The sequence below is a fragment of the Alnus glutinosa genome, chromosome 9 (assembly GCF_958979055.1).
Source record: "Alnus glutinosa chromosome 9, dhAlnGlut1.1, whole genome shotgun sequence".
Classification (NCBI taxonomy): Eukaryota; Viridiplantae; Streptophyta; class Magnoliopsida; order Fagales; family Betulaceae; genus Alnus; species Alnus glutinosa.
The window spans coordinates 2,539,837-2,564,173 of NC_084894.1; the positions used below are offsets into that span (position 1 = coordinate 2,539,837).

The 24,337-nt window shown below is 33.6% G+C and overlaps 1 protein-coding gene, 1 long non-coding RNA gene and 3 other non-coding genes across 5 annotated transcripts; 4 read left to right on the plus strand and 1 right to left on the minus strand.

The window, feature by feature from the left end:
- Positions 1–2,547: 2,547 nt before the first annotated feature.
- Positions 2,548–4,284, minus strand: LOC133878123 (serine/threonine-protein kinase UCN-like). Its single transcript, XM_062316628.1, has one exon. The coding sequence runs from the start codon at positions 4,136–4,138 to the stop codon at positions 2,873–2,875; it is 1,266 nt and encodes a 421-aa protein (XP_062172612.1). The 5' UTR covers positions 4,139–4,284; the 3' UTR covers positions 2,548–2,872.
- Positions 4,285–16,922: 12,638 nt separating this feature from the next.
- LOC133877182 (uncharacterized) lies at positions 16,923–21,191 on the plus strand. The gene is made up of 2 exons (XR_009901676.1): positions 16,923–17,093; positions 20,987–21,191. It is a non-coding gene; the product is annotated as an uncharacterized LOC133877182 (long non-coding RNA).
- Positions 17,355–17,416, plus strand: LOC133878730 (small nucleolar RNA snoR101). The gene has a single exon (XR_009901973.1). It is a non-coding gene; the product is annotated as a small nucleolar RNA snoR101 (small nucleolar RNA).
- LOC133878735 (small nucleolar RNA snoR126) lies at positions 20,045–20,164 on the plus strand. Its single transcript, XR_009901978.1, has one exon. It is a non-coding gene; the product is annotated as a small nucleolar RNA snoR126 (small nucleolar RNA).
- Positions 20,325–20,448, plus strand: LOC133878736 (small nucleolar RNA snoR126). The gene has a single exon (XR_009901979.1). It is a non-coding gene; the product is annotated as a small nucleolar RNA snoR126 (small nucleolar RNA).
- Positions 21,192–24,337: the final 3,146 nt, after the last annotated feature.

The following is a 24,337-nucleotide window of genomic DNA, read 5'->3' on the forward strand; positions in this document are numbered from 1 at the left end:
AAAGTAAAACAACACAAACAATATATTAAGTATAATCTTAATTTGTTTCCTTTAATTATTCTTTTCTTTTTTCCTAATCTTGCTATATATCCTTGATTAAAGTAGGTCTTATTGCATGTTAGATTATTAATCAAATAATTAAATTTGTTATTATAGTTTTTTTTAAAAAAAAAAAAAAAAAGTGTTTCTGACCATACATGCAATATGGAGAAAAATGCAAGGCTTGCATGAATAATGTCATCATTCATGGATTTTATGTCGTTTGCAACCACTGTTTAAGACCTTTAGGTAAAAAATTATGAGGATTAAGATATTTTCAAATTCACTACTTCAATTATCATAAAGGGGAAGTGCGGGGCTTCCTTATTTAGGATATATGGTCTGAGATGCAGAATTCACTTCTTTGAAACAGATGAATCTCGTATTTGTTTTTTTTTTTTGTAAATACTGTCCGAATTACGTGTAATTCAAACAGTAAATTTAAAGGAATTTTGATCCCCACTATGAGGAGGATAACAAATGAAAAAAAATATTACCAAAAATAATTAAAACCAGAAGAAAATTAAACATCCGTGTTTATCCAAGTATTTGAAAGGTTTATGCATGTCTTTCTATCCACTTTGCCGTACGTAAAAGGTAATTAGTTGCCAAGGTTGATAATCTTTATGTCAAATCGTCTCAACCACGTGTTGATGCATGCTTCAACTTTCTCCTAATTAAATTCTCAAATTCTAATCAGTTGTATATATCCTTAATTTCAAGATTTTATTATTTTAAAATATTTAGATAAAGAAAAAAAAAATAGCTATATATATATAATTCTTGCTTCTTTTTAAGACAAAAACAAAGCATTGATTGATAAATGAAAAATAATTTTGCATCATGAAATTCGGGAAAAAGTTAATTAAGGTGGGCTTCCGAGCAGCTAGGGTGGTCCATAGAGGATCATGGTTTTGTGGCACTGAATATCATGATTAAAAATGAGGTTAATATACACCTTGACCTACCCGATATTTTCTCTTAATTAATTACATTAAAAGTTGAGCAAATTAGCAATTGTTATTTATGTGGCCGGAAAGCTGTACGTCATAATTTCGATCTGTGGCCGGAAAGATGAAAGTTATATGAATCGTTTTAGTAAATTAAAGTTGATAAATTAATTGGACCAATAACCTTCCATCATACCCCGTAATTTAAGAACACTTTGTCCCGTAATCATAAGAAGCTTATCTTTTTGTATCGAAATCTGTAATTAGTGAGACCATCAATGCTAATCTTTCAAAATTAATCTCCGACTGCCTTTCTCTCTTTCTTTCTTTTTTTTCTTTTTTATTTTAATGTTATGAAAAAAAATTAGTAGGAATCTGTCGTAGTTATTTGAACGGTTCACATAAAATTTGGGCATTTTAAACAAAACAGTATCGTGGGTAAAACGATTTTTTTTTTTTAAAAAAAATCTTGCTCATCTGTTTCTCTTCGATCTAATTTATTTTCTCTCTTCCTTTATCTCGGTTGTTCAAACAAAAACGAACCCCATTTCAAAACAGAAATTGAAAAAAAAAAAAAAAAATCAACCTATTTTATGGGATTTACTCCAAAATAATGCCGGCCCAAAAAAATTATTTGTCGCTATCTAATTAGAAAAACATACTTTAAGGATATATGTCCATTTAATAAGATTCGTAACTCAAAACCTCGTCAAATTAGAAGTTTTTGTTTAATTAAAATACATATAAATTATAAACTTCAGACAACTTGACAATTTCCAGCACATGTTTTGTCAAATCGTATAATTTTTTTTTTAAAATTTTTGGGCCGGCTACCTTTTCGATCTCCAAAATGAATAGACAATTAATTAAAGCTTAAAACTAGCAAGGGCACGTGTCATAGGACCACCAACTTTACCTTGTAATCACTTTAGTTAATAGCTAATTGATGTATTACCACTCTTCACGGATCAAGCAGTGTTATTATTAAGTATTATTATTATTATTATTATTATTATCTTTTACTGAGTAAATTAATTATTATTATTATCTTTTACCGACTAAAATGATGTTGAGTTTAAATTCTTGACCCTACCAATACCTTTTTCCTCAATGAAGATGTCTCTACCATGGCAGCCAACGCATCAAAGTCTACTTATATTATACCCAACAAATAAAAAGACATACCTACCAAAAAAACAAACAAAGTTTCCCCTGAATTGGTCTAAGGAAATTATTTTAATTCAGTGTATTAAAATTCTCTTTTATTAAAAAAAAATAAAAATTAAAGATCGATTTTTATTGTCACGTTATTTCAGTTGTATGACAGTTTACTAAATAATATTGCTCTTTTTAAAACCATATATGATTCTCACGTACTTTTTTTTTTACACATAACAGTTTAATAGACTGAGTTTGAATAAATTTCCGGAAATTTCTCCAAAAACAAAGTGATTACATTTTCTTTTCAACCAAGCAAGGATTTATTCAGTTAATTCTACAATAAATTGCATTGCAAGAAATGTAAGAATTCAATTAAGTCGTTGTAAACTCCAAGAAATATGCACAAATCCAAAGAGGCATAATTTTGTGTCCCAAGGAAAAGAAAAAATTGTATATCTCCTACGTACATTTCCTTGCAATTTCTATTCCAGCCAATAGCGGGGCGTAAAAGATACGCGCCAAACACGCGAAGAAACTCAGAAAGGTGTAACCGTATGAACAACTGTATAATACAACTCTAGCTAAATCATAGCTTAGCGCCAACTAATCTTCACTAACGCCGTCTTCCACGTTCTACCGTTATTTTATATATATACACAAAAATACAGAGCCGAAACGGAAAATTTAACTCTTACACGTGCGAGTCCCCACACGTGGGCGTACTAGAACTCTGATAAGGACACCGTCCTATGACGCTCGGATGACGGTGACGGCGGGATCGACGGCGGAGATCTCAATTTTTGGAAGTACTCCCTGATGTCGACCCCTCCGGTGGAAGCCGTTACGTTGTCAGTCGAGTCCTCGTCCTCGTCCTCCTCTCTGGACGGAATAAACGGCGGCCGTAAGACCTCCGTCAGTAGGTCCCACCTGACCCCGCGGAAGAACACGTGGTCCTTGATCTCGCTCGCGCCCCCGAGGTAGCCCAATCGCCTGGTGGGGTCCTTCTCCAGCAACCGTCCGATCAGGCCAGTGAGGGCTGTGCGCTCACCGATGAACTCGGGCGCTTTGAACAACACGTTCCGAAACGTCTCCTTGCGGTTCTTGCCCTTAAACGGCGTCGTCCCGTAGAGCATCTCGTAGGTGAGCACCCCCAGAGCCCACCAATCAACGGCGAACTCGTGGCCGTCCCCTCGAACCACCTCGGGCGCCACGTACTCCTCGGTCCCCACGAACGAGTGGGACCGCTCGCCGTTGGAGAAACTTGGTCTGCGTCGACTCACCGGGCTGACACGTGCTGACTTGGCCTTCTTCAACCCCTTCTTGTTATTATTCTTGTTGTTGTGCTTACTCTCGGGGACGATGGAAATCCAGCGTGGCAGGTGGCTCCGGTGTTTGCGTCGGAGCTCCGGGGGATCCTCAACCGCCTCGGGGGTGGAAATGACGGTTTTGACTGTGGAGGGGGCGAGGCTACGAGAGAGGTCGAAGTCCGTGAGGGTCACGTGGCCGGAGTGTTGGATGAGGACGTTCTCGGGCTTGAGGTCGCGGTAGGCGATGCCCATGCGGTGGAGATGGTCGAGAGCGCAGACGATCTCGGCCAAGTAGAAACGGATAACGGCGGGGGAGAAAACGCGGTCGTTTTGACGGTACCGGAGGACGTTGAGGTCGCCGCCGGGGCAGTAAGGGACGGCCCAGGCGAGGAATTCCGGAGAGTCGGAGGAGCCGAGTAGGGAGGGGAGGAAGGGATGGGCCGGGTCAGATAGTCTGGACAGGACCCTGATTTCCCACCGGGCCCGTCGCTCCGCGTCAAGCTTGGTGTGGAACGAGGCCTTCTCGACAACCTTCAGAGCGAAGGGGCAGCGGGCAGCGGGATCCGCTGTCCGATCGTGCACGAGGAAGACCGTGCCCATGGCGCCTTTACCCAGAACTTTGAGGGCTCTAAGGTTGTCCAGGTCTAGCTCCGGCGAAGGCTGTGCTGGTGGTAAATCCATTCCTAGAAAGGAAGAGATCGAACAATGACAGAGACAAGAGGTTTCAGATATAGAGAGGTGGTTTAGAGCGTTGGTTTTTGGTTTTTATAGGCCGCTTTCTCGTCTCTCTCACTCTTTGTTGTTGGTTTTTTTTTCGCGCAGTATGTGCGTTTTAAGTGTGACTGATTCTGATTGTTTTTGTCTTTTGTTTTTTCTTTTTAACACCTGGGATATTTGTGGTCGTTTTGATGAAAGTAGAAGGGTAATTTTGAAGATTCAAGTTTTATTTTTTTCCCTCGCTTGACTTGTTCCTTTCTTTCTTATATCTTCCTTTCTGTTCCTCTTTTCTTTTTCTTTTTGCCCTTTTTAGTTTTTGTTTTACTTTTCCAACTTGTCGGTTCAACCAACCCCAAAAAAATAGCAATTTTTAACTATTTTCTTCTCTGTTTTTATAAGCAGACAGTGGTCAAGAGATAATATTAGCACATAATTTTTATGTTTGAATTATGTGAGAAGCTGTCAACCTGACCGGAGTATTTGAATCAAGAAATGCTACACTTTTCTTTTCTAAAATGATAGATCACACGAGATTGTTATATATTATTTAAAAACCAAATTTTAGAGGAAATTTTTTAAAATTTGTAGCATTTCCCATTTGAATCATGCTTGATTATTATCCTTTAAAGTTGTAATTTCATTTCAATTTTGATTATAAGCCTATATAAGGATAATTTTTAACTAGTAGGCATAGGGACAAAGAAAAAAAAAAAAAAAAAAAAGAAGAAGAAGAAAAAAGAAAAGAAAAAGAGAGTGAATTTGTTCGAGTATTTGCTTTAATAATTGCAAGACTATGAAAAGAAACATAGAACTAGAAGAAATAAAGTCAAAAAGGTAAGGAAAAATCGAATAGAATTTGGGATATCACAATATATATTATCTAACAATGTCCAGTGCAAATCAATTAAGTAGGCCAATTGGACAATAACACTACCTGTGTCAGCAATGCAATTGTCCCTTGTGCCTGTACCATGACAAGCATGATTGAATTAGTCTATTTAGAGGTAGTGCCACCCATTTGGAGGTTGAAGTGTAATGATTCGGCTAAAGAATACCCTATTTTTCTACAAATGAAATAATGGCGATTCTTGTTCCCGTTATATCACCCATAACTCGATTCATTTAATTAATTGAGTCACATTCTTTAACCGTAACACATTAATTTTGTGTTTAGTTCGTTTCGGGTTCATTAATCATGTCAAAAATTATCATTCTTAAATGTTGCATTTTATATTCGGATAATGTAGAAGCATTAGTTTAAAATTATATAAGTCAATCTTAACCTGACCCATTTAATCAAACCAATCAAACCCTTTAACCTTAACACGTTAATTTCACGATTAATTTATTAAAAAAAAAATATTGGACATCAGTACTTATAACTCTTGTACCTTCATTTTGCTTAAAAGAAAAGAAAAAAATAATAGTGCACACGTGTAGGAGATAAAGAAAAGATAGCTTAGAGCCAAACAAAATGACAAATACAATTTCCTTGTACGGTTCATCACATGGGGGCTCCCATAATCTAAGGAGAATGCGAACGTGCACCTAGGGTTTGTTGTTGGAATGTTGCCAAATTTAATTCAATATATATAATATAACCAAACTTGATTTATTACATTAATTTTTTAAAATAAATTAATTTATATCTTTCAATTTTTAAAGTCTTCATGTGTAATGCACTTGTAACTAAAATAATATGTATATCAAAAAAATAAAATAATATGGTTTTGACTTTTAGTTAGCCCACTATAATCAATGATTAGTTTGCTTTAAGCAAGTTGATGAAATTCAGGGAAGTGTTTGGTTGAATTAGGTTTTGCATCATGGATTAAGGAACCAGCTTAATGCACCCAATATTATTTGCTAATATTTCTAATATATGAATTGCATTAAACAAATTGGGTCGGGCTTAGGTCAAGTTTTATTTGAAATTTGATTCGTTCTGATTAGCACATGTGTCCCATAACAAGACACAAAGAAATCCAAACAATTTAATTGTGAATTCATTGATACATGGAATACTAGTCTTAGATGTTCATGAAAATTGGTAAATTGCTTGATTGCTAGCATAATTTGGATTTAATTTCAGTTGGAACTGGACTCGTTAAGATTAAGAAAATAGTTATTAATTGCTAGAGTAATAGCATGCATATTTAACATGGAATTCTGCCAAAGTACCAAGTAATCATGATTTCAAAAATAATATAATGGTACCATATGGTAGTAATAATTTTTTTTTTAATGGGTAATCTCAATTATTATATATCATTGGAAATTGACTCTTGTTCTGCACATAGTACCGTTGCCGAAATATAACTTGGGTGTGACTCAAGCTAGATCGATCTGGTTGAAACGCTGAGAGACAGTCATTCTCGCAAGCTTATGCGTAGTTCCGTTTTCTTATCTGTTTACAAAAATGACGGCCGATGACGAAAATGATGCTAAGAAATTGCGGGCATATGCAATTAGACTTCACCATATGGTAGTAATTAGGGGATTCAATAATACACTAGTTTTTGTAGCATAGTCTTGCCTTTTTTACCTTTTGAAAGTTGAACTAATGAGTGTTGGGTATTGTTAAGAATTATTAGGATTTTACCATAAATATAAGCAGTTCAAGAAATTTTTAACCGTCCAAAATTGAGTACTTTTAACCATAATTTTTTTTTTTTCAGAAAAAAGTAAACGAGTAATCTTATGACACGTGTAGCAGACATAATAATTATTGTTTCCTCACCACATCAATTTAAGAAACAAATCTGGATTTCCAAATCTCCCACTTAAAATAATGACTTAAAGTGAAAATAGTAACGTGAAATTATTAGTCCTTAAAGTTTGACTATTTCCAAATATATTCAATTACTTGCACCTTGTAATAAGAGCTTGTTAATAACCAAACGTTATTTGTAGAAAATATTTATAAATAATATTGCTTTAAATTTATTTCTAAATCTAATTTTTGTATGCCACATAGGTGTCATGTTGACAAAACCCTTTCTTTCTTTCTTTCTTTCTTTTTTTTTTTTTTTTTTTTTTTTTTTTTTTTTTTTCTTCTTTTTTTTTTTTCTGTTGATTTTTATCTTTAAAAATGATTTAAATGATAACTAGGAATCTGATAAATAAAGTAAAAATGAAAAGAGATTAGATAGAAGAAGAAAAAGGAGATGGGAAAAAAAAGGGAAAGAAAACAATTTATTAGTTTGATTTTAAGGGTTTATTTGAATTTGTGATTTTAAAAAGTAACTTTTAAAAACGCAGTTAAGCGTTTGACAAAATTACAGTTTGACATTTAAAATCGTAAGTTAGCTTTTAAAATTTTGTTTTCATTTTTTTTTTTTTTTTTTTTTTTTTTAATAAAAAAAAAATATATCATTGATTGTGATTTGAAAAGGCAATTTTCTACGTTTTCAAATCGTAATTTTTTAAAAGCGCAATTCTCAAACAATTTATTTTTTACAATTTGATTTAAAATCGTATATTTTGTCTATGAAATCGCAATTTTAAACACACCTTAAATATTAAATCAGAAAAATAATTTCCACCTTTTTTTTTTTTTTTTTTTACTCTTCTATTCATAGAAAAAGAGAAGAATGATAAATTTCCTTAACAAACTGGGGCATCAATCCATTAGCGGTGAAATAATTAATTTAATTATGAAAAATGCTGAGAGTACGTACTTCAGAAATCATAGAAATTTACTGTTAAAGCGACTGGAGTTGACAACTAGGCGACTTTCCCCCAAAAAGGCATTTTGAGGTAATAAAGTTCTTATTAAGGCGTTATTTTTCGTTGCAATAGACGTTTGGGTAACGGTTCTGAAATACATTATTATGAAATTTTGAATTAATTAATTTTTTTTTGAAATGATTTTTTTTTAAAAAAAACTTTTCATCATTTTTTCCTTGACTGTCTCACGTGGCACAAAATGTGACCTAAGGGGGGGGGGGGGGGGGGGGGGGGGGGGGGGGGGGGTGTCCTTAGTTTTAGAAGAAGAAAAATATTATTTGCAAATAGGATTAGGTTAAGAAGAAAGAATTATAATAAATATTGGTGGATCGGATGCATGTTAGGTGGTGCTGGTGGATCAAACCGTTGGTAACTTTAGCTAAAGAAAAGGAATATATACATGGATGCCGATGCTCCACGCTATTCCTCGAGAGTATCTTATTCTTTTAATGCTTGTCCAATCTTTTCCTCTATTTTTTTTTTTTTTTTTTTTTTAAGTTTTATCAGATTCCTATTTTAGAGGACACCAAATCCAGTTTTTTAATTAGTTGCATCCATCTTTACAGATTTTCCACCAATTCTTAATTCAACAAAGTTTTCTTAGAAATTAGATTTTTGGGTACTGTTTTGTTTTTTTTTTTTTTGTTTTTTTTTTTTTTTGATTATGTTTGATTCGATTTTTTAAATTTAAATTCTACTCTGATTTTGTACAACGTGGTTTTAACCCGACTCAAAAAAATTCAATCCAAGTAAAAAAAAAAAATAAATAACCCAAGGCCTAGTGTGGTGGCTGAACCACTCCCAAGTGTCTGGAGGAGCCACCCCGAAAACCACCCCATTTTTTTTTTTTTTTCAATTTTCAATTTAATTCTTTTTTCACCCCCCCCCCCCCCCCCTCCGCCCAATTTATTCAATTCAATTCACATTTCCAAACAATTTTTTTCAATTTTGTTTCAGATTCTCTAAACCATCCAAACTTAATTTCAAATCAATTTTTTTCAGTATTCACAATTTTTAATATAGTAAATAATAATAGAATATAATATAAAAAATCACATACCCAAATGTACCCAATAATACACTAGTTTTTGTAGCACAGTCTTATATATATTACCAATGGGTGTTGGGTATTGTTAAGAATTATTAGGATTTTACCATAAATATAAGCAGCCCAAAAAAATTTTAACCATCCAAAAACTGAATACTTATAATTTTGAAAGAGATTTTAAAATTTTCGGAAGTTAGAGTGCAGTTCCGACCTTGGAGCAGGGGTTCTAAATTTAAATATTGACTCTACAATTTACTTCACATTTCAGTTAAATATTCTTCGTATTGATTAAACCTTACTTGTTGAGATCGATCGAGAGATCGAGTTTCACTATTTTATATAATCTCGAGCTTTTGGAATATTAATTAATGATTTAACAATTCCATAATAATTGGTTTTTAAAATCATATATCTCTCTGGAATGGGCAGATATATATATATAACTCAGATTTCTATATCACATGTAGCATTCAAGTGTTGATTGTTACCGTTCGCAAAGCATGGATGAAACTGTGGTCCTACTTGCAGAGCGGTTGTCGAATGATTCAAATGGCAATCGATCTTCAATCAATTCCAGAGTTTAATTAGTAGGATTACACAACAAATACACGAATCCGCACGGCATTCATGTGATTTGTCACGTGAGTTTGTAAGAAAATTATTATTTGATTGTGAAAGGAGCGTTTTATACGTACGGGTCTGCAATTTGTCCGATAAGATTGAATACACGAAATCATCTTATCTTAAAGGAATTTTTCTTTTCTTTTTTTTTTCTTTTTTTTTTTAAAAAAAAGGTTTGTTTGAGGTAAAAATGAATCTTCGTGATGAATGAGGGACTAATGGATATTGTTTGTTATAATTAAAATAAAATATAAACATTTGAATCTTCCGTTAACTTTACGTATAAAGATTTACTATTTACTATAAAAATACTCTCAGAAAACAAGAAGCTGTGACTTCTTAAACAAGTTTTTAAAATATTTATTTAAATAATTAAATATATTATTTTATATCAGTTTATTTAGCTTTTAGAACAATTCATAATTTAATATAGTATTAAAGTAAATGTCTCGATCGAGTTCAATTATTGTTTCCGCAATTCACCTTTCATTTTTAATTTATTGAATATTCAACGTGTTAGATTTCGGTCTCATCCATTGAAGAGAATATTAATTAAGCTTTAATAATTAATTTTTAATCGGGGTTAAAAATCGAGCTAGTGCTTCACAGCTCTTGGAAGAGACATCATACACGCTTGTTCATAGAATCTCTTGTGGTTGCATATTCTCTAATTAGCTTTTAAACTTTCCGCATGTGTAATTAAGGATGCTTATTGGATGGATTAAAGTGGAACAGGTAATTTCATGTTTGTTTAGAAGAAAGCCACCCAAATAGTCATGTGTGCTATACATAGACCATGTCATGGAAAACATAGTCATGGTACCACCATATATATATATATATATGTATGTTGTTTCACTTGTGTGTTAGGCCAGCCTCACCTAATATATACAAAGGATTCTTTGGAAAAGGATCCACCTACCTAAAACCCCATATAATCCAACTTTAGGTTACACAAAATCTTGCACACTATTTTCTTTTTGGCAATCTTTTGAGAGGCTATGTTGGGGACATGAAAACCCCACCAAGGATTTTTTTGAAAAACCCTTAATATTACTTTTGAAGTTTCATAAAATGTGTTCCTGTCGGCCATCATTAGGTGGGAGAAAAATGTAAGCTTCCACCTAAGATATCAAAGTAAAAGGAAAGGAGAAAAAACTACTAATTATATTCCTCCACCCATGTCAAAGTTTGGAACATATGTACTTTAAAGAAAAAGCTATGTATACTTTGATGATGCCCTTGTCGGCCATGATGCCACCCTCTAAAAGAAATCCTCTATTTCTACAAGGGGAACACTATTTCTATAAGAATAAGGAAAAGAGGAAAAGAGGGTCACTAGCTATGGGTGTGTCTATAGTGTAAATAGCTCTTAAAATTCATTATCTTGATCACATCTCCATAAAGAACTAATTAAAAAGATGCAGAAAAGATATCAATCTTAATGTTGGAATTTTTCAAAGATAGTTCAATTAATGCCATTATTGTAACACCTTGTAGTTCCATGTTGAAAATATAATTAACCCATATAAATTGAGTGCATTATAAAAGAGCTTATGTGTGCTAGGTCTTACATTATTTTTTATTATGTGAGATTATGCTATAAACGCTTTTAGGAATTAAGCTCTAGTTGTAACTTAACTAGTTTTTTGGAACTGATAGCGTATATGTGGCCAGTTAGCGCTTTTTCTGGATCATTACAAAAAGTATCGAAATAACTTAGTAACCCATGTGGTACTAGAGCACTACATAATGTGGCTGTGACGAGAACGTCAGGGATTTGATGAAAGATTATAACAATCCATGTCCCACATTGAGAAGATGATTAGCTCACACAGAGTAGGTTCATTATAAAGAAACTCATAGGTGTTAAGTTCCACATTTGTTTCTAATTATTACAAGATACTTGCTTTATAAGCGATTATAGCTAGAGAGCTCAAATTACAACTTGACTGACAATTTTTGAGTGATAGCACATATGTGGTTAGCACTTTCAATGAGTCGTTATAATTATAGTTTTGAATTTTACATCAAAATATCAGCTACAATATCAACTTAAAGATTTAGTCGATCACAATTAACTAAGTTGGGATGGGGATCGGGTGCAATGAACTGTCTATATTATATGTAATACAAACAATTTATGTGAGAAGGCACTCGGATCCTATCTAGTCGGGCAAACGGGTAAGCGTCTTCTCACATAAGCTGGATGTATTAATTGTATGTACGTAATACAAGTAGTTCATTGCACCCGACCCAATCAAGTTCATTGAATCCAATCTTGATAAACTATTACCTCCACATGCCTCCCAACCAATCAGGCATGCAATCACCAAGTAGACGCAACAGGCACATTCACCTCTTTGATTCAAAGCAACAATATTGGAGGCATTCTTGGTCAGAAAATTGAAGTGGGTGCCACCGTGCGTCATTTGGTGATTGTGCGGTAGAAAGAAAAGATAGATGGTGGAAACCAAAGGGAATTAAGCACAATCGTGCAGCTTTTACGTGTATACTCAAGATCAATCGCGCGCTCACACACACACACGCATGCAGAGATGGATGAATAATAACATGAACCCTAGCTAGCTCCCACCCATCCTTTCCTTAATTTGTCTTTAATGATCAAAAATAAATTGCAAATACATTCATCCATCATAGGGAAAAATTATTTTTCTATAATAACTTCTTTTGGATTACTTGGAGGCTCCTCCAATGATGGTTAAAGTAGGCATCACGCATTTACATTACTTTTTCTTTGTGCTCAAATTGGTGCACCATTTTTGTCAGCAGCACCAAGGGACCTACCACATACCTGTAAAATTCCCACTTACCTGCTTATTTGTAAGAAAATCATAACATATATTATTATTCATCATGTCTTTTTGGTTATAGGATAAAGTTTGGGGTGTCAATTCGTTTACGTGTAACGGGTTTGAATTGTGTCGAAGTACCGGTATAAGACTACATAAATCAGCCATAACTTGACGTACCCTTCAACCATAACCTGCTAATTTTTTATTGGGTCATATAAAAAATTGACAGCCTTAAATGTTGCGTGTCGAAGCATAGGTATAAGACTATATTGGTCAACCATAACCCAACCCATTTAATTAAACGGGTCAAACTACTTAATTGTAACTCGCTAATTTCATGTTATGTTCTGTCAGGTTCGCAGCTCGTGTCAAAAATTGCCGGCCTTAGATAAAGTTTTCCTCAAAATTAGCTAGATTTCAAGAAATTTGTTTGAAGTGACATGTTCTTAGAGCATGTGAGAAGTAAAAATGTATAAGAGAAACACATGCTCTAAGGATATGTGTCACTTTAATATACTGAATTGTCGGAATTCGCCTTGGTGTTATTTTTGGGAATTTTTTTTTTTTTGGTTCTTTCAAATTTAATTTCCTTTTTTATCTTTTGATGTTTTTATCATTGGCATCCTTTTATGGAGCCTTTTGAATTTTGATCACATTCTGGCTACTATCGGGGCCCGTTCTTGATGGATCACCAAAAATACTGACCTTAATAAAGGTTCTACATTTGTATCCACTACGGGAAAAGGGGGGTGGAATTTTTGCTTTTACTTTTATTTTATTTTATTTTCTTTTCAATTATTATTGTTGTTGTTTTGGGCATTGATTGCCCAAACGAATTCAAGTATAATATGATTACCAAGATTGCCAGTGGTTATGCATATAATGAGGCCATATGTATTCCTGTGATGGTATAATTACTATTACTTTAAATTCTATTATACCAACATAAAGCTATGATATTATTATTGTTGTTATTATTATTATCATCAAGAGATATGGGTTTTTTTGACATAATCTTGGAAGGCGATATCATGCAAATAGTCTCAACGATTTCTACGAATCTTCCCAACTGAAGCAGATTTAGACATTTCATAGAGGGAATCCAAGAACAATCACTTTTACTCTGGTTTTTTAGAGTATCTAACGTGAGAAGGGAAGCAAATTCGGCAGCACACATGCATGCTAAAGCCGCCTCCAGTACTCAAAGTGAGAGATACAGTTTGACACCTGTCTTTTTCCCAAATCCCATAAAATTCTCGCACGCTTCCTTTCTTTTGGATTTATCTGTGACTCAAATCCATGACTTGATAATATTTCACTTTTAATTAGTAGATGCATATGTGCATGTCAATTAACACTGCTTCCACTTTATGAATGTCATGGTAACTTCAAATTTTGTTAAGTTCTTTGTCAAGATTTACAATACTCGCTAAATTTGGAGTGCTTTTTAGAGCATCTCCAGCAAACTAAGTTAAACGTCCTTAATAGCTAAATTTAGCTAATATTGCCAATCTTTCACCTACAACAGATTAGCTAGATGCTAGCTAAAATACATTTGGTGTTACAATAAATAGTGATCTTTCGCTATTTAGTGTAGCACACTAGATATTTAAAATATATATATATATATATATATATATATATATATATATATATATATATATATTTTCTCTCTCCCTCTCCGAGAGAGAATATAATAAAAAAAAATATTTAAAGGAAAGTAGAGAAGAAACTAAATAATATGTTGGAGTTTGCATTGAAAAAAGAATATGTAAAATAAAAAAGAGTGCTTTTTGATTTGGTATTTTATATCTTATTGTTGGAGATGCCCTTATGTGCAAATACAATTAGATGTTAAATGGGCTAACAACAAGGCACATAAACTTCTTCAATGAGCTTCTACCTATAATGGAAAATGTTAGATTTACAACACCAATACAACAACTGTACAACAATCCCTCACATGAAGGTGGGTCCCACATGCTAGGGCCCACCCTCATGTGAGGAATTGTTGTACAGTTGTTGTATTAGTGTTGTACAAGAATCAAATCCCACATATAATTGATGTGGCTCCATCCCTACTTTTCCTTGATCCCTCGATTGTATATTTGGATGGTGAAAACCATGTTACCCTCTTATGTGTTAGAATATATAATTTGATTCCACATTAGTTTTATATGCTTTATCTTCTCACCATACGAATTTTGATTTGATTTGATTTTGAAATAAGAGCATAATGTACTAGTGCTATTGAACTCTTTTCTAAGGGTAGATGTAGATGCCTAACATCGAATCACCCGAGAATCTATCTCTATTTTCTCTTTCCTCTATCTTCTGCATTTTTATTTAATTTCCATTTCATTACGAGTTTCTTCATACTATCAAAGCCATCGGCTGATGCCAATCTTGGGCTCGAGGACTTCAAGTTTTGTTGCCTTCCATTTCATTACAAATTTCTTCATTATGCCCCAATATTTGTGTGAAAGAGAATTGGGGTTTGGTCAACGATAGCTCCATTTCATCTTACCATCTCAAGGGCTCATCCCAAAACCCCAATCAGCCAGGATAGACAGGACTTGATACTTCTTGTCAAAAGCTACATTCGGCCCCAAAAAAGAAGGCTTCCAAAGCACCTGATTATATATATACAATAGAAGAAAGTGGCCAAGCAAAAATGAATGAGGCTAAACTTGAAGCCCACCCAAGTTTGATCGGGTCAATAGGTCATGACCCTATTCTGTCTCTCTAAAAGTAATCTATATAAATTTAACGGTAAGTTTTAAAAGTTGCATCAATCTATTAAGGGTGGCAATAAGTTATTAACATAGGATCTCAACTCCTAAGACACAAACCAAACTGGGGTGTTGGTCGGTTTGATTTTTGATCCTTTGGTACTCAGAAATGTGTAAAATCTTGTTTAAGTTAAGCCATCAGCCCAAAAAAAGATCCTGACTAAATTTCACAGGAAACAACACAAGAAAGACTCTGGGCTCTAGGGTCTTGGGTATGGGCATATTAATCGATCATGCTCTTTCTTTGACTCAATTCCATACAAGAGGAGAGAAAACAAGGACTTGTGCTATGTTAGTGAGCTTATATAGGTGCTCTTGAACCAACCTCTTGCACTAGTTCAACCAGCATTTTAGTTTTGCTGAGTAAAGGTGCTTTTCCATATTCTCCTTAAAGTTTTGTCCTTCAAACTGTCAATCTAAATAATAATAAATTGACAGTTTGAATGGCCAAATTATGACACATGTCAATTTGTGGTGCTTTATGAAAAATGACCGTTAATTGATGGGGTTAAATAATTTTTAATCTCAAATTTTAATAAACGCTCAACTTTTTTGAAAATCATGTTTTCATTAATTACGCTTTAAAATATATATATATATATATTATTTTTTTCAAACCGCGCATTTTAAAACTGGTAAAACCAAACAAACACTTTGTTGAAATATACAAACAATGTATTATACATATTTGTAAAACTCACAGATTACATTTCGAATTGAAAATAATTCTTATGAAGCTTGATAGTGTTGCGAGGGGATTGGAAGTAATATATATAATCTACAATTTTTTCTTTTTCTTTTTTCCGCTCATAACAAAAAAATAAATAAAATGTTAACTACATTTATCTTCTCTACTTATCATTCTCTTAATGTTCTCAAATGTTTCAAATAAATCAATGTCTCTCTTCCGAGACTCAAAATGATAAATAAGAAATGTTTAATTTTCATTTTTTGTTTGGAGATGAATAATTTCACCATTAATTTTGTATTCAATGATAAATTTATAAAAATAATAAACAAAAGATGGGTAATAAATGAATACGTAGCTGCTCCCATTACAAAAATATTATGTATAAGAGAAATTAAAGGGAAAAAGGTTAATTGTCTGTTTGAATGCAAGTAGAAAACGTTTTTTACTTGCTACAATGTTTGTAAAAAAATAAATCATATTTTATTTAACTTTTTAAAAAATAAATTATATTTTATTTAACTTTTTTTAAACAAATCAGATTTAATTTAATTTTTTATAATTTTATCTCATAAGTCACAAAGTCAAACTTTAAAATTTACACACTAAATAAAAATTAAATTATAATTTCAAAAATCGAACACACCATTAATAATTACTAATTTTTAGTTGGGACAGATATATTTTAGCCCTCCAAACTACCACCCTTTCTTCGGATGGCCCCCCAAACTACCAATACTTAGATTCTGACCCCCAAACTACAACTTTATGATTTTTTAGCCCCATCCATCTATTTATGTTGTCAATTCTAAACAGAAATTCGAAAATACCCCTCCTACACTTTAAAATTTCCACGGTTAAGGGAAATGTATTTTCGGATTTTTAGCCAATTTCTGTTAGAATTGACGGCATAAGTAGACGGATGGGGTTAAAAAATTAGAAAGTGGTAGTTTGAGGGGTCATAATCTAAGTATTGGTAGTTTGTGGAGCTATTCAGAGAAAATGTGGTAGTTTGGGGGCTAAAATATATTTAACCCTTTTTAGTTTATATATGTGCAAAGTCCTCCTTTGACCTAATGTTCTCTGCCCCTCTTTACCATTCACACTTACTTTTCTCCTCAGCTCACTTGGCCCGCCACCAACGGAAGCCGCCTCTGCCGAAGGCCAAAACTGACCAGAAAAATCAACGGTTTCCTCTCTGGGTTCAGTTACTCTAAGAAAAAAGGTAAAAGTACTTTTATTTTTTCCCGATTTGAAGCTCGGATTCCATTATTATCATATTATTTGAGGTTTATAGATGAATTTGATCGAGTTATATTGATGTTTAAGGGCTGTTTATTGTGGGTTTTTTGTGTGTGTGGGGTTTGATGAAACCATTCAAGTTTTACTTTACCCTAGTGATCAATGTGTTAAAGGTGATATTTGACTCTTCATGCTTATCTTGTTTCCAATTTTTGGTTTTGGGTGCAAAGTTAGTGCGCATGATGGTTTACACTTGATCTCTGAACTTCAGGTAAGTTCATGTTGACAAGCACATCTACTGATGCTCTGTCTTTGCACATTTTTTTGTTTTTGTTTTGTTTAATACTTCTATGTTGATGTGTATGTATGTATGTATGTCTAAACATATGTATATGTTTATGTATTTATATATCTATATTCGTATGTATATGCATGTGTGTTCTATGGATAGAAGTGAAAACAAGATAAGAAAAATGGAGAAGGGAGGATAGAGATCATTTGTTTGAAGTCAGGAGTTTGGGTAATTTCTTTACATGTGCAGAGATTAGTAGAAAAGTGAACGATTCCTCATATATATTTTTTTTGTCTGGGTTAATTGTAGCAATCTACCCTAAGCCATAAGGTCATTTGCATTCAACACCATTGATTTGTAATGTCCACCCACCATCCGTATAAGTGAAAAAAATAACAAATTAATGTTGTGGATGGGGTGGACATTGATATTTAATATGCACTACTTCCTCCTACTCATCATCGCCCCCTCCCCTCTGGCATCAACCTTCCCCCTCCTGAGTTGTCACCTACTCTTGAGAAAAAGGATCTAAAGGGAAGAGACTTGAGGAAAAGCAGAGAGGGATTGGGAGATGAACTGAGACTCGGCGAGTAAGATAGTGGGTGAGTGGTGATGAGGATGACACAGCAGTGGTGATGGATGAGCACTACGACAAGTCTAAGGAAGGGTGTCAAATGGCCCATGTCAGCACTGGGGAGGAGAGCTACGTTAGGGTGCAGGGCATCAGAAATTGACATGGTTAGAGGAGCTTCTAGAACGATGAATTACCTCGAGCCTCGTGCTTGTTTGACTACTGTCCTCGAGCATTGACCTTTTGTTTGAAGAGAGAGAGAGAGAGAGACAAAAAGAGTCTCGAACAACGCAGGGAAGAGTCTTGAACGGTACAGTGGAGTAATTTAGGGTTTAAGGGGGGTTATATGGTTTAGGAGAAAGAGACAGTCTCAAACAGTGCAGGGAAGAGGGAGAGTTTTGAACGGCGCATGGGATAATTTAGGGTCTACAGGGGGTGTTTATAGGGTTTAAAAAACAACATTGTCCTTAAAAAAAATAAAATATTACTAAACATAAAACAACGTTTACTAAAAATATTAAAAAAATGAAGAGGAGTCGGAGTTAGAATTCCGTTGGACACAGAAATGAACCTCTGTCCCCGCTTCCGACTTTCATTGGAAACTAAAACTGGACTCTGCCTCCACCTTCGCTTGCCGTTAGAAGCTGACCACGCCGGTCGGAACCGGATCGGCTGTTAGAATCTCCTCCTCCTGCACAGCCCTGTTTTTATCTTATGCCAAATTCACCTGTGATAAAGAAGGCCATTAGAATAATAGAGAAAATTTTAGAGCTATCATCATGATGTTAAAAAAAATGTGAAGTAAGATTTCCAGTTTTTCCTAAATATCTTGCCTTCTTTTGGTCTCAGAGACTGCATTTCAGTTTACTTGTTGAGGTATTACAAACAAAAATTTTGTGGAATTTGTGGCTTGTGAAATATTTTTTTGATAGGTAATAAAAGAAATAGCATTAAAAAAGTGTAAAGGCGCCCCTAAGCATACAAGAAGGACACTAAAACAAAAGAACAACAGAAAACAAAGGAAGAACACCCGAAAAAACCCAAAAGATAGAAGAAAGGCTACATTAAACCCCCAACCTCTTGCCTCTAACCTGGCTAGAACCTACACCCCTAGCATCGAAATTGATCGAGCATATTCGTGGTTTGTGAAATATTATGATGTATATGTACCTTGTTCTTTTAATACACCAATTGTGGAAATATTTGGAGAGAAAAGGAAGTGAAATCCTGCGAAGGTACTATTGGTGAGACAAGTACATATAACATCTCTTTGTTTCATTCTAATTGGCTAACCAAATAGAAGAATGTGAGTTTCCCTCCATTTCTATTCTGTTATCTGAACACTTCCCTTAAAACGTTTTCTCTTTGATTACCTTTTCATCAAGCAATAATAATCTGTTTGATCAGAAGCCTTGTCTTGTGACAAACAACCGTTATTTATCTTCTGTTTGTTTTACCAAGCAGATAATAGAAATGCGTAAAAAGAAAAAGACCGATATATGTGGATAAAAGGGACATAGTAAAGTGGACAGAACGGTGGGAACGGCTTGTTTGGATTATCTTATGATAAACGACTATTGTTTATCTTCTATTCGTTTTAACATGCAGGTAATAGAAATGGGTAACAAAAAAAAGACCTGTGTGGATAAAAGGGACATAGTAAAGTGGACAGAACGTTGGGATGACTTGTTTGTTGATGCACTTGTGCGCCAACAAGCATGGGAAATAGAATAGATAAGGTTTTCACAACAAAAGCATACGATAATATTGTGAAGGAACTGCGTGAAAAGATTGGCAAGCCATTTGAAAGACATCGATCACTTAAAAGAATCGCATGAAAACTCTTAAACATAATTTCAAGGAATGTTACGAGCTTTTTCAAGGACATGAATGGTTTTACATGGAGTTGTGTGTGATTCTAGAGTTTGTTGGTATTAGAAATGCATTGTGTGCAGATCTACAGTATCTGTCTCTCTGGCAATTTTTGTTCCTGGGTATAATTTTTTCTCCTCTTTGATTCTTGTGGCTTATTTTGCTTTTTGGAATTAATCTTCAATATTTTGCAAATATGAGGCTATGATGATAAATTACATTTCTCGATTCTGAGATATGTTGTTCGATAGTGGACCAAGAGCAACTGCACGCACGCGTGCTGCTCTCTGATGACTGCGTTTGTGCGTGTCTGAGCCTTTTTGTGTGTATTTATTTGTTGGTATTAGAAATGCATTGTGTGCAGATCTACAATATGTCTCTCTGGCAATTTTTGTTCTTGGGTATAATTTTTTCTCCTCTTTGATTCTCGTGGCTTATTTTGCTTTTTGGAATTAATCTTTAATATTTTGACAAATACGAGGCTATGATGACAAATTACATTTCTCGATTCTGAGTTATGTTGTTCGATAGTGGACCAAGAGCAATTGCACGCACGCACGCGTGCTGCTCTCTGATGACTGCGTTTGTGCGTGTCTGAGCCTTTTTGAGTTTTGGTTACCTATCAAAAAAAGAAATGCATTGTGTTGAATTGATGTAATATTTAGCAGTATTGTAAGGGTAGTTATGTGTATATTTATTTGTTGTTAAATGTAGCTTGGTGCATTCTTAAGAGCTAACAATAGGCCACTCTCATTAGTTACTAATATCATTTGAGTTTTTCAATGAATTTTACATTATCTAGTATTATATATAGTGCTAACTCTGTTGGTATGGAGGGGGATGATGATGACGGCAGATTTTGATTGGAAAAAAATTATTTGTCATGGTTTTATCCCACTTCAAAACCTTTTTTTTTTTTTTTTTTTTGATTAGTCCCACTTCAAAACCTTTACTTCTCATTCATTATATATAAGAATAAAAACAGCCCCATTAACACTCCCTTTTCGCTTTTCAGGTATAGATATATGTGTGAAGTTCATTAATACATGTTTGTTTATTTATTAACTAGCATATAATTTTCTCTTAAATGTATCATAATGTGATGAATTTTGTTTTTAATGTAATTATTTGACTAAGGCAGATGTTGAAATGCTGCTGGCAGTTCGGCTTAGACAGAATATGAAAGTTGTATGCTATTCATGTTGAATTATGGACCACATGTTTTTTTTTTTTTTTTTTTGTTGGTAGGAGACTATAAATGAACTCCCTTATTTCTGTATTTTGAATTTCGCTACAAGTCATAACTATTTTGGTACAACATTTATAATAGACCACTTATTGTGATTGATCTTTGTGTATATGGATACGTCCTGAATATGGTTTGTGCATGGTTATAATTTTTTTGTAAGCAATTTTGTCCTTAAAATGCATAATATATATCAGGGTCTTAGATTTGGGTATATTGATAAATTGATTCCCCCAAATTTTAATTTTTGAAATGACAAATATAAAGAATAACATGAAAAAAAATTAATGTAGTTTAAGCACTTGAAGAGCACAGTTTTAATCCCAGATTAAGGTTCTGTTTCGTTTGCGGAATAGACTCTTGGAATGAAATGGTTATTCCTATATTCTTTAGTTTGGTAGGGGTCTATTCCATGGAATAACTATTCCCATTGGAATAGCTATTCTCTTACAAAGAGGACTACATATTCCTCAAAAACAATGAGAGGAATAGCTATTTCTTGGGGTAAAGACTGACATTTTTCCAAAAAAAAGGCTCATTTTTTATTTTCTTTCAATTCTTTTTTTTTTTTTTTTAAAAAGAAAAGAAAAAGAGAAGTAAAACTAAACCCCGAAGGATGGTCGACCAACCATTGTGGAGGGTTGCACCACCCCCGGAATGCCTTGGGGAGACCACTAAGGCGTTCCGGGGGTGGTCGCAGCAACTGGGGGTGGCTCAGTTCTCTTCCGATGAGCTTCGGGGATGGCCACGGCCATAACAGTTTATTTTAATTTATTTTTTTTTTTTGGTTTTTTTAGTTTGATATATTTTTTTTTTTTTTTAAAAAGTTAATAATGTAGGGTTTTTTAGTAGTTCTTTTTGAGTTTCGATTAAAATGTGTGAGTTATTACCAAACAAAAGAATAAAAATAGCTATTTAATTCCATCACTTTTTATTCTCAAGAATAGCTATTTATTTTTTTAATGAAATGGCTATTCTGCGAACTAAACGAGGCCTAAATGCCTTATTTAAGCTACTTTTATAGCGTCAGATATTGTGAACAAAATCTCATTCCTTAAAAAAGGATGTAATTTTGTTCAAGTCGTTTCTCAAACGAGTTGTTGCGTGTAGCTATATAGCAAAGGACGGAGTGTAGATCGATTGATTGGTTGGGGTTACCATCTTCCAGTTGAGAGCTCTTGGTTCAAGTTTTCACAGTAAGAAATCACGCGACTTACTTGATATTTAAGAGTAAAGAGCTGGAGTTCCCAAGGGGTAGCTTAATCGGCTGAGAACCACGCCTTATGAAGTGGATGTTACTAGCTCGAATCCCTCCTCCCCCATTTGTGTGGGCATGTCAAAAAAAAAAGAAAAAAAAGAAAAGAAAAAAGTAAAGAGCTGGAGTAATGCTACATATTACTCTTGTATTCGGTCATTTTGTTCTTTCAAAATTGATATAATTTTTAAAATCACTATTAAATTTATGACTGATGCAGGCATCCGGAGTTTACATCCGGTTGGTAAGCCATGCATATGACGTTCACCTCGTTATCAAAAGAAAAAAAAAAAAGTGCATTCAAAGTCTGAGAGTTAAGAGTAATTGTTTTAAAATTTGTGTAATAGATGCAAAACGGAAGGTTATATATATAATCATTTTCTCGCCCCTATTGGGTTTTAATGATTGTGGTCACTCGTTTGTATTATAAACAAATTATTTAGAAAAAAAAAAAAAAAAAGGATCAGAAGAAATCCTAGTGAATCAATCAATGAACAAAGTCAAATTTGAGAAAGATTTTTTGCTCCCTCCAATCTAGGATCCTTGGATGTCAATACCATTTCTAATGCATATATACTTCTTATTTTATGTTATATGCTTTGCAGAAAACAAGACAATGCCATGCACATGCCCTAAAGCTTTAATATCCTATTCTTTTAATAATAACACATATAATCGATCATTCATGTTCATTTTCTGTGAATCGAAATTGAGAAGCTCAATCCCCTTATCGATAGAGTTTCCAAGTGGCCGGTTGTCTAGATGAACACATTTTTCTTTCTTCTTCTTCTTCTCTCTCTCAAATCATAATAAATAATAATATTATTTATTATATATATATAATACCACTTGGTGTATAGTGGCAGACATTTTTTCTTCTTCTAGCTTCTTTATTAATGAAGGTATGGAGACGTGGCACCCAACATTAAGCACCAACAGGCCACATGCCTATCGACAATATTGTTGTTTGGAACTTTGGATGCTCTTGAACTAATATTCTTGATGGTTAGTTTTGGCCACCTGAATCAAAAACTCATTTAATTATTTACAAATTTAATTGAGTAATCATCGCAACATTTGTATCGAGATGAAAGCACCTATCGTTGTTGGTAATCATGAATTAAAGCTCACATCTAGATGAACTGCATGTACTTTGGATATAGACTTTTTATCTTATATATTATATTGTTGTATATATATATATATATCAATTATCTCTTTAATTTGTGGCCACTTGATATGAATTAAGTTATTTCATTACATTTGAGCAATGTATTAATTTGTGTATTTTAAGATCATGTTAAGTTGTTCTTCAAGCGATCGATTTGTTTGTTGCTTCATTTTTCATTTACTTTAAAGATTAATTGGGAAACTACACTTATTTCCTTCAATTTACCACCCAATTTATAATGTCTCTTACAATGTTTTAATTTTTGCAACGTATTCTACCAATTTATCACTCGATTTGCAATATTCCCCCTCCGGCCATTAGAATTCATTGAAATTACCAATTGGGTGCTAGATTGAAGAGAATTTTCCGAATCTCCTTAAAGATTTTACACTATGCATATGAAGGAGGTAAGAATATATATATATGATTTACTGTACGTCTTAGTGTCTTTAGAAATAATTAGTTTTAGTATATATCCCTACCAAAGGGGTCAATAATATGCATCGATCATTACAAGCCAGCGCTATTCATTCTCCTATCAAGCCAGCAAAACAAAAGGATGCAGTCTCCCTTCTCTTGCGCGCATGTATATATATATACTCGGTTTCTGTTTATTAAATACAAGTGTAATTAAAAAAGGGTAATTGGCAGCCTGTTGGGCTTCAAGATATATATATATATATATATATATATATATATATATATATATATATATATATATATATATATATATATATATATATATATATATATAGTTGAGGAGGTTCTTAGAATAAGAATGTCTAGATTCTAGTGATTTAGGGCAGTGCATGAATGGTTT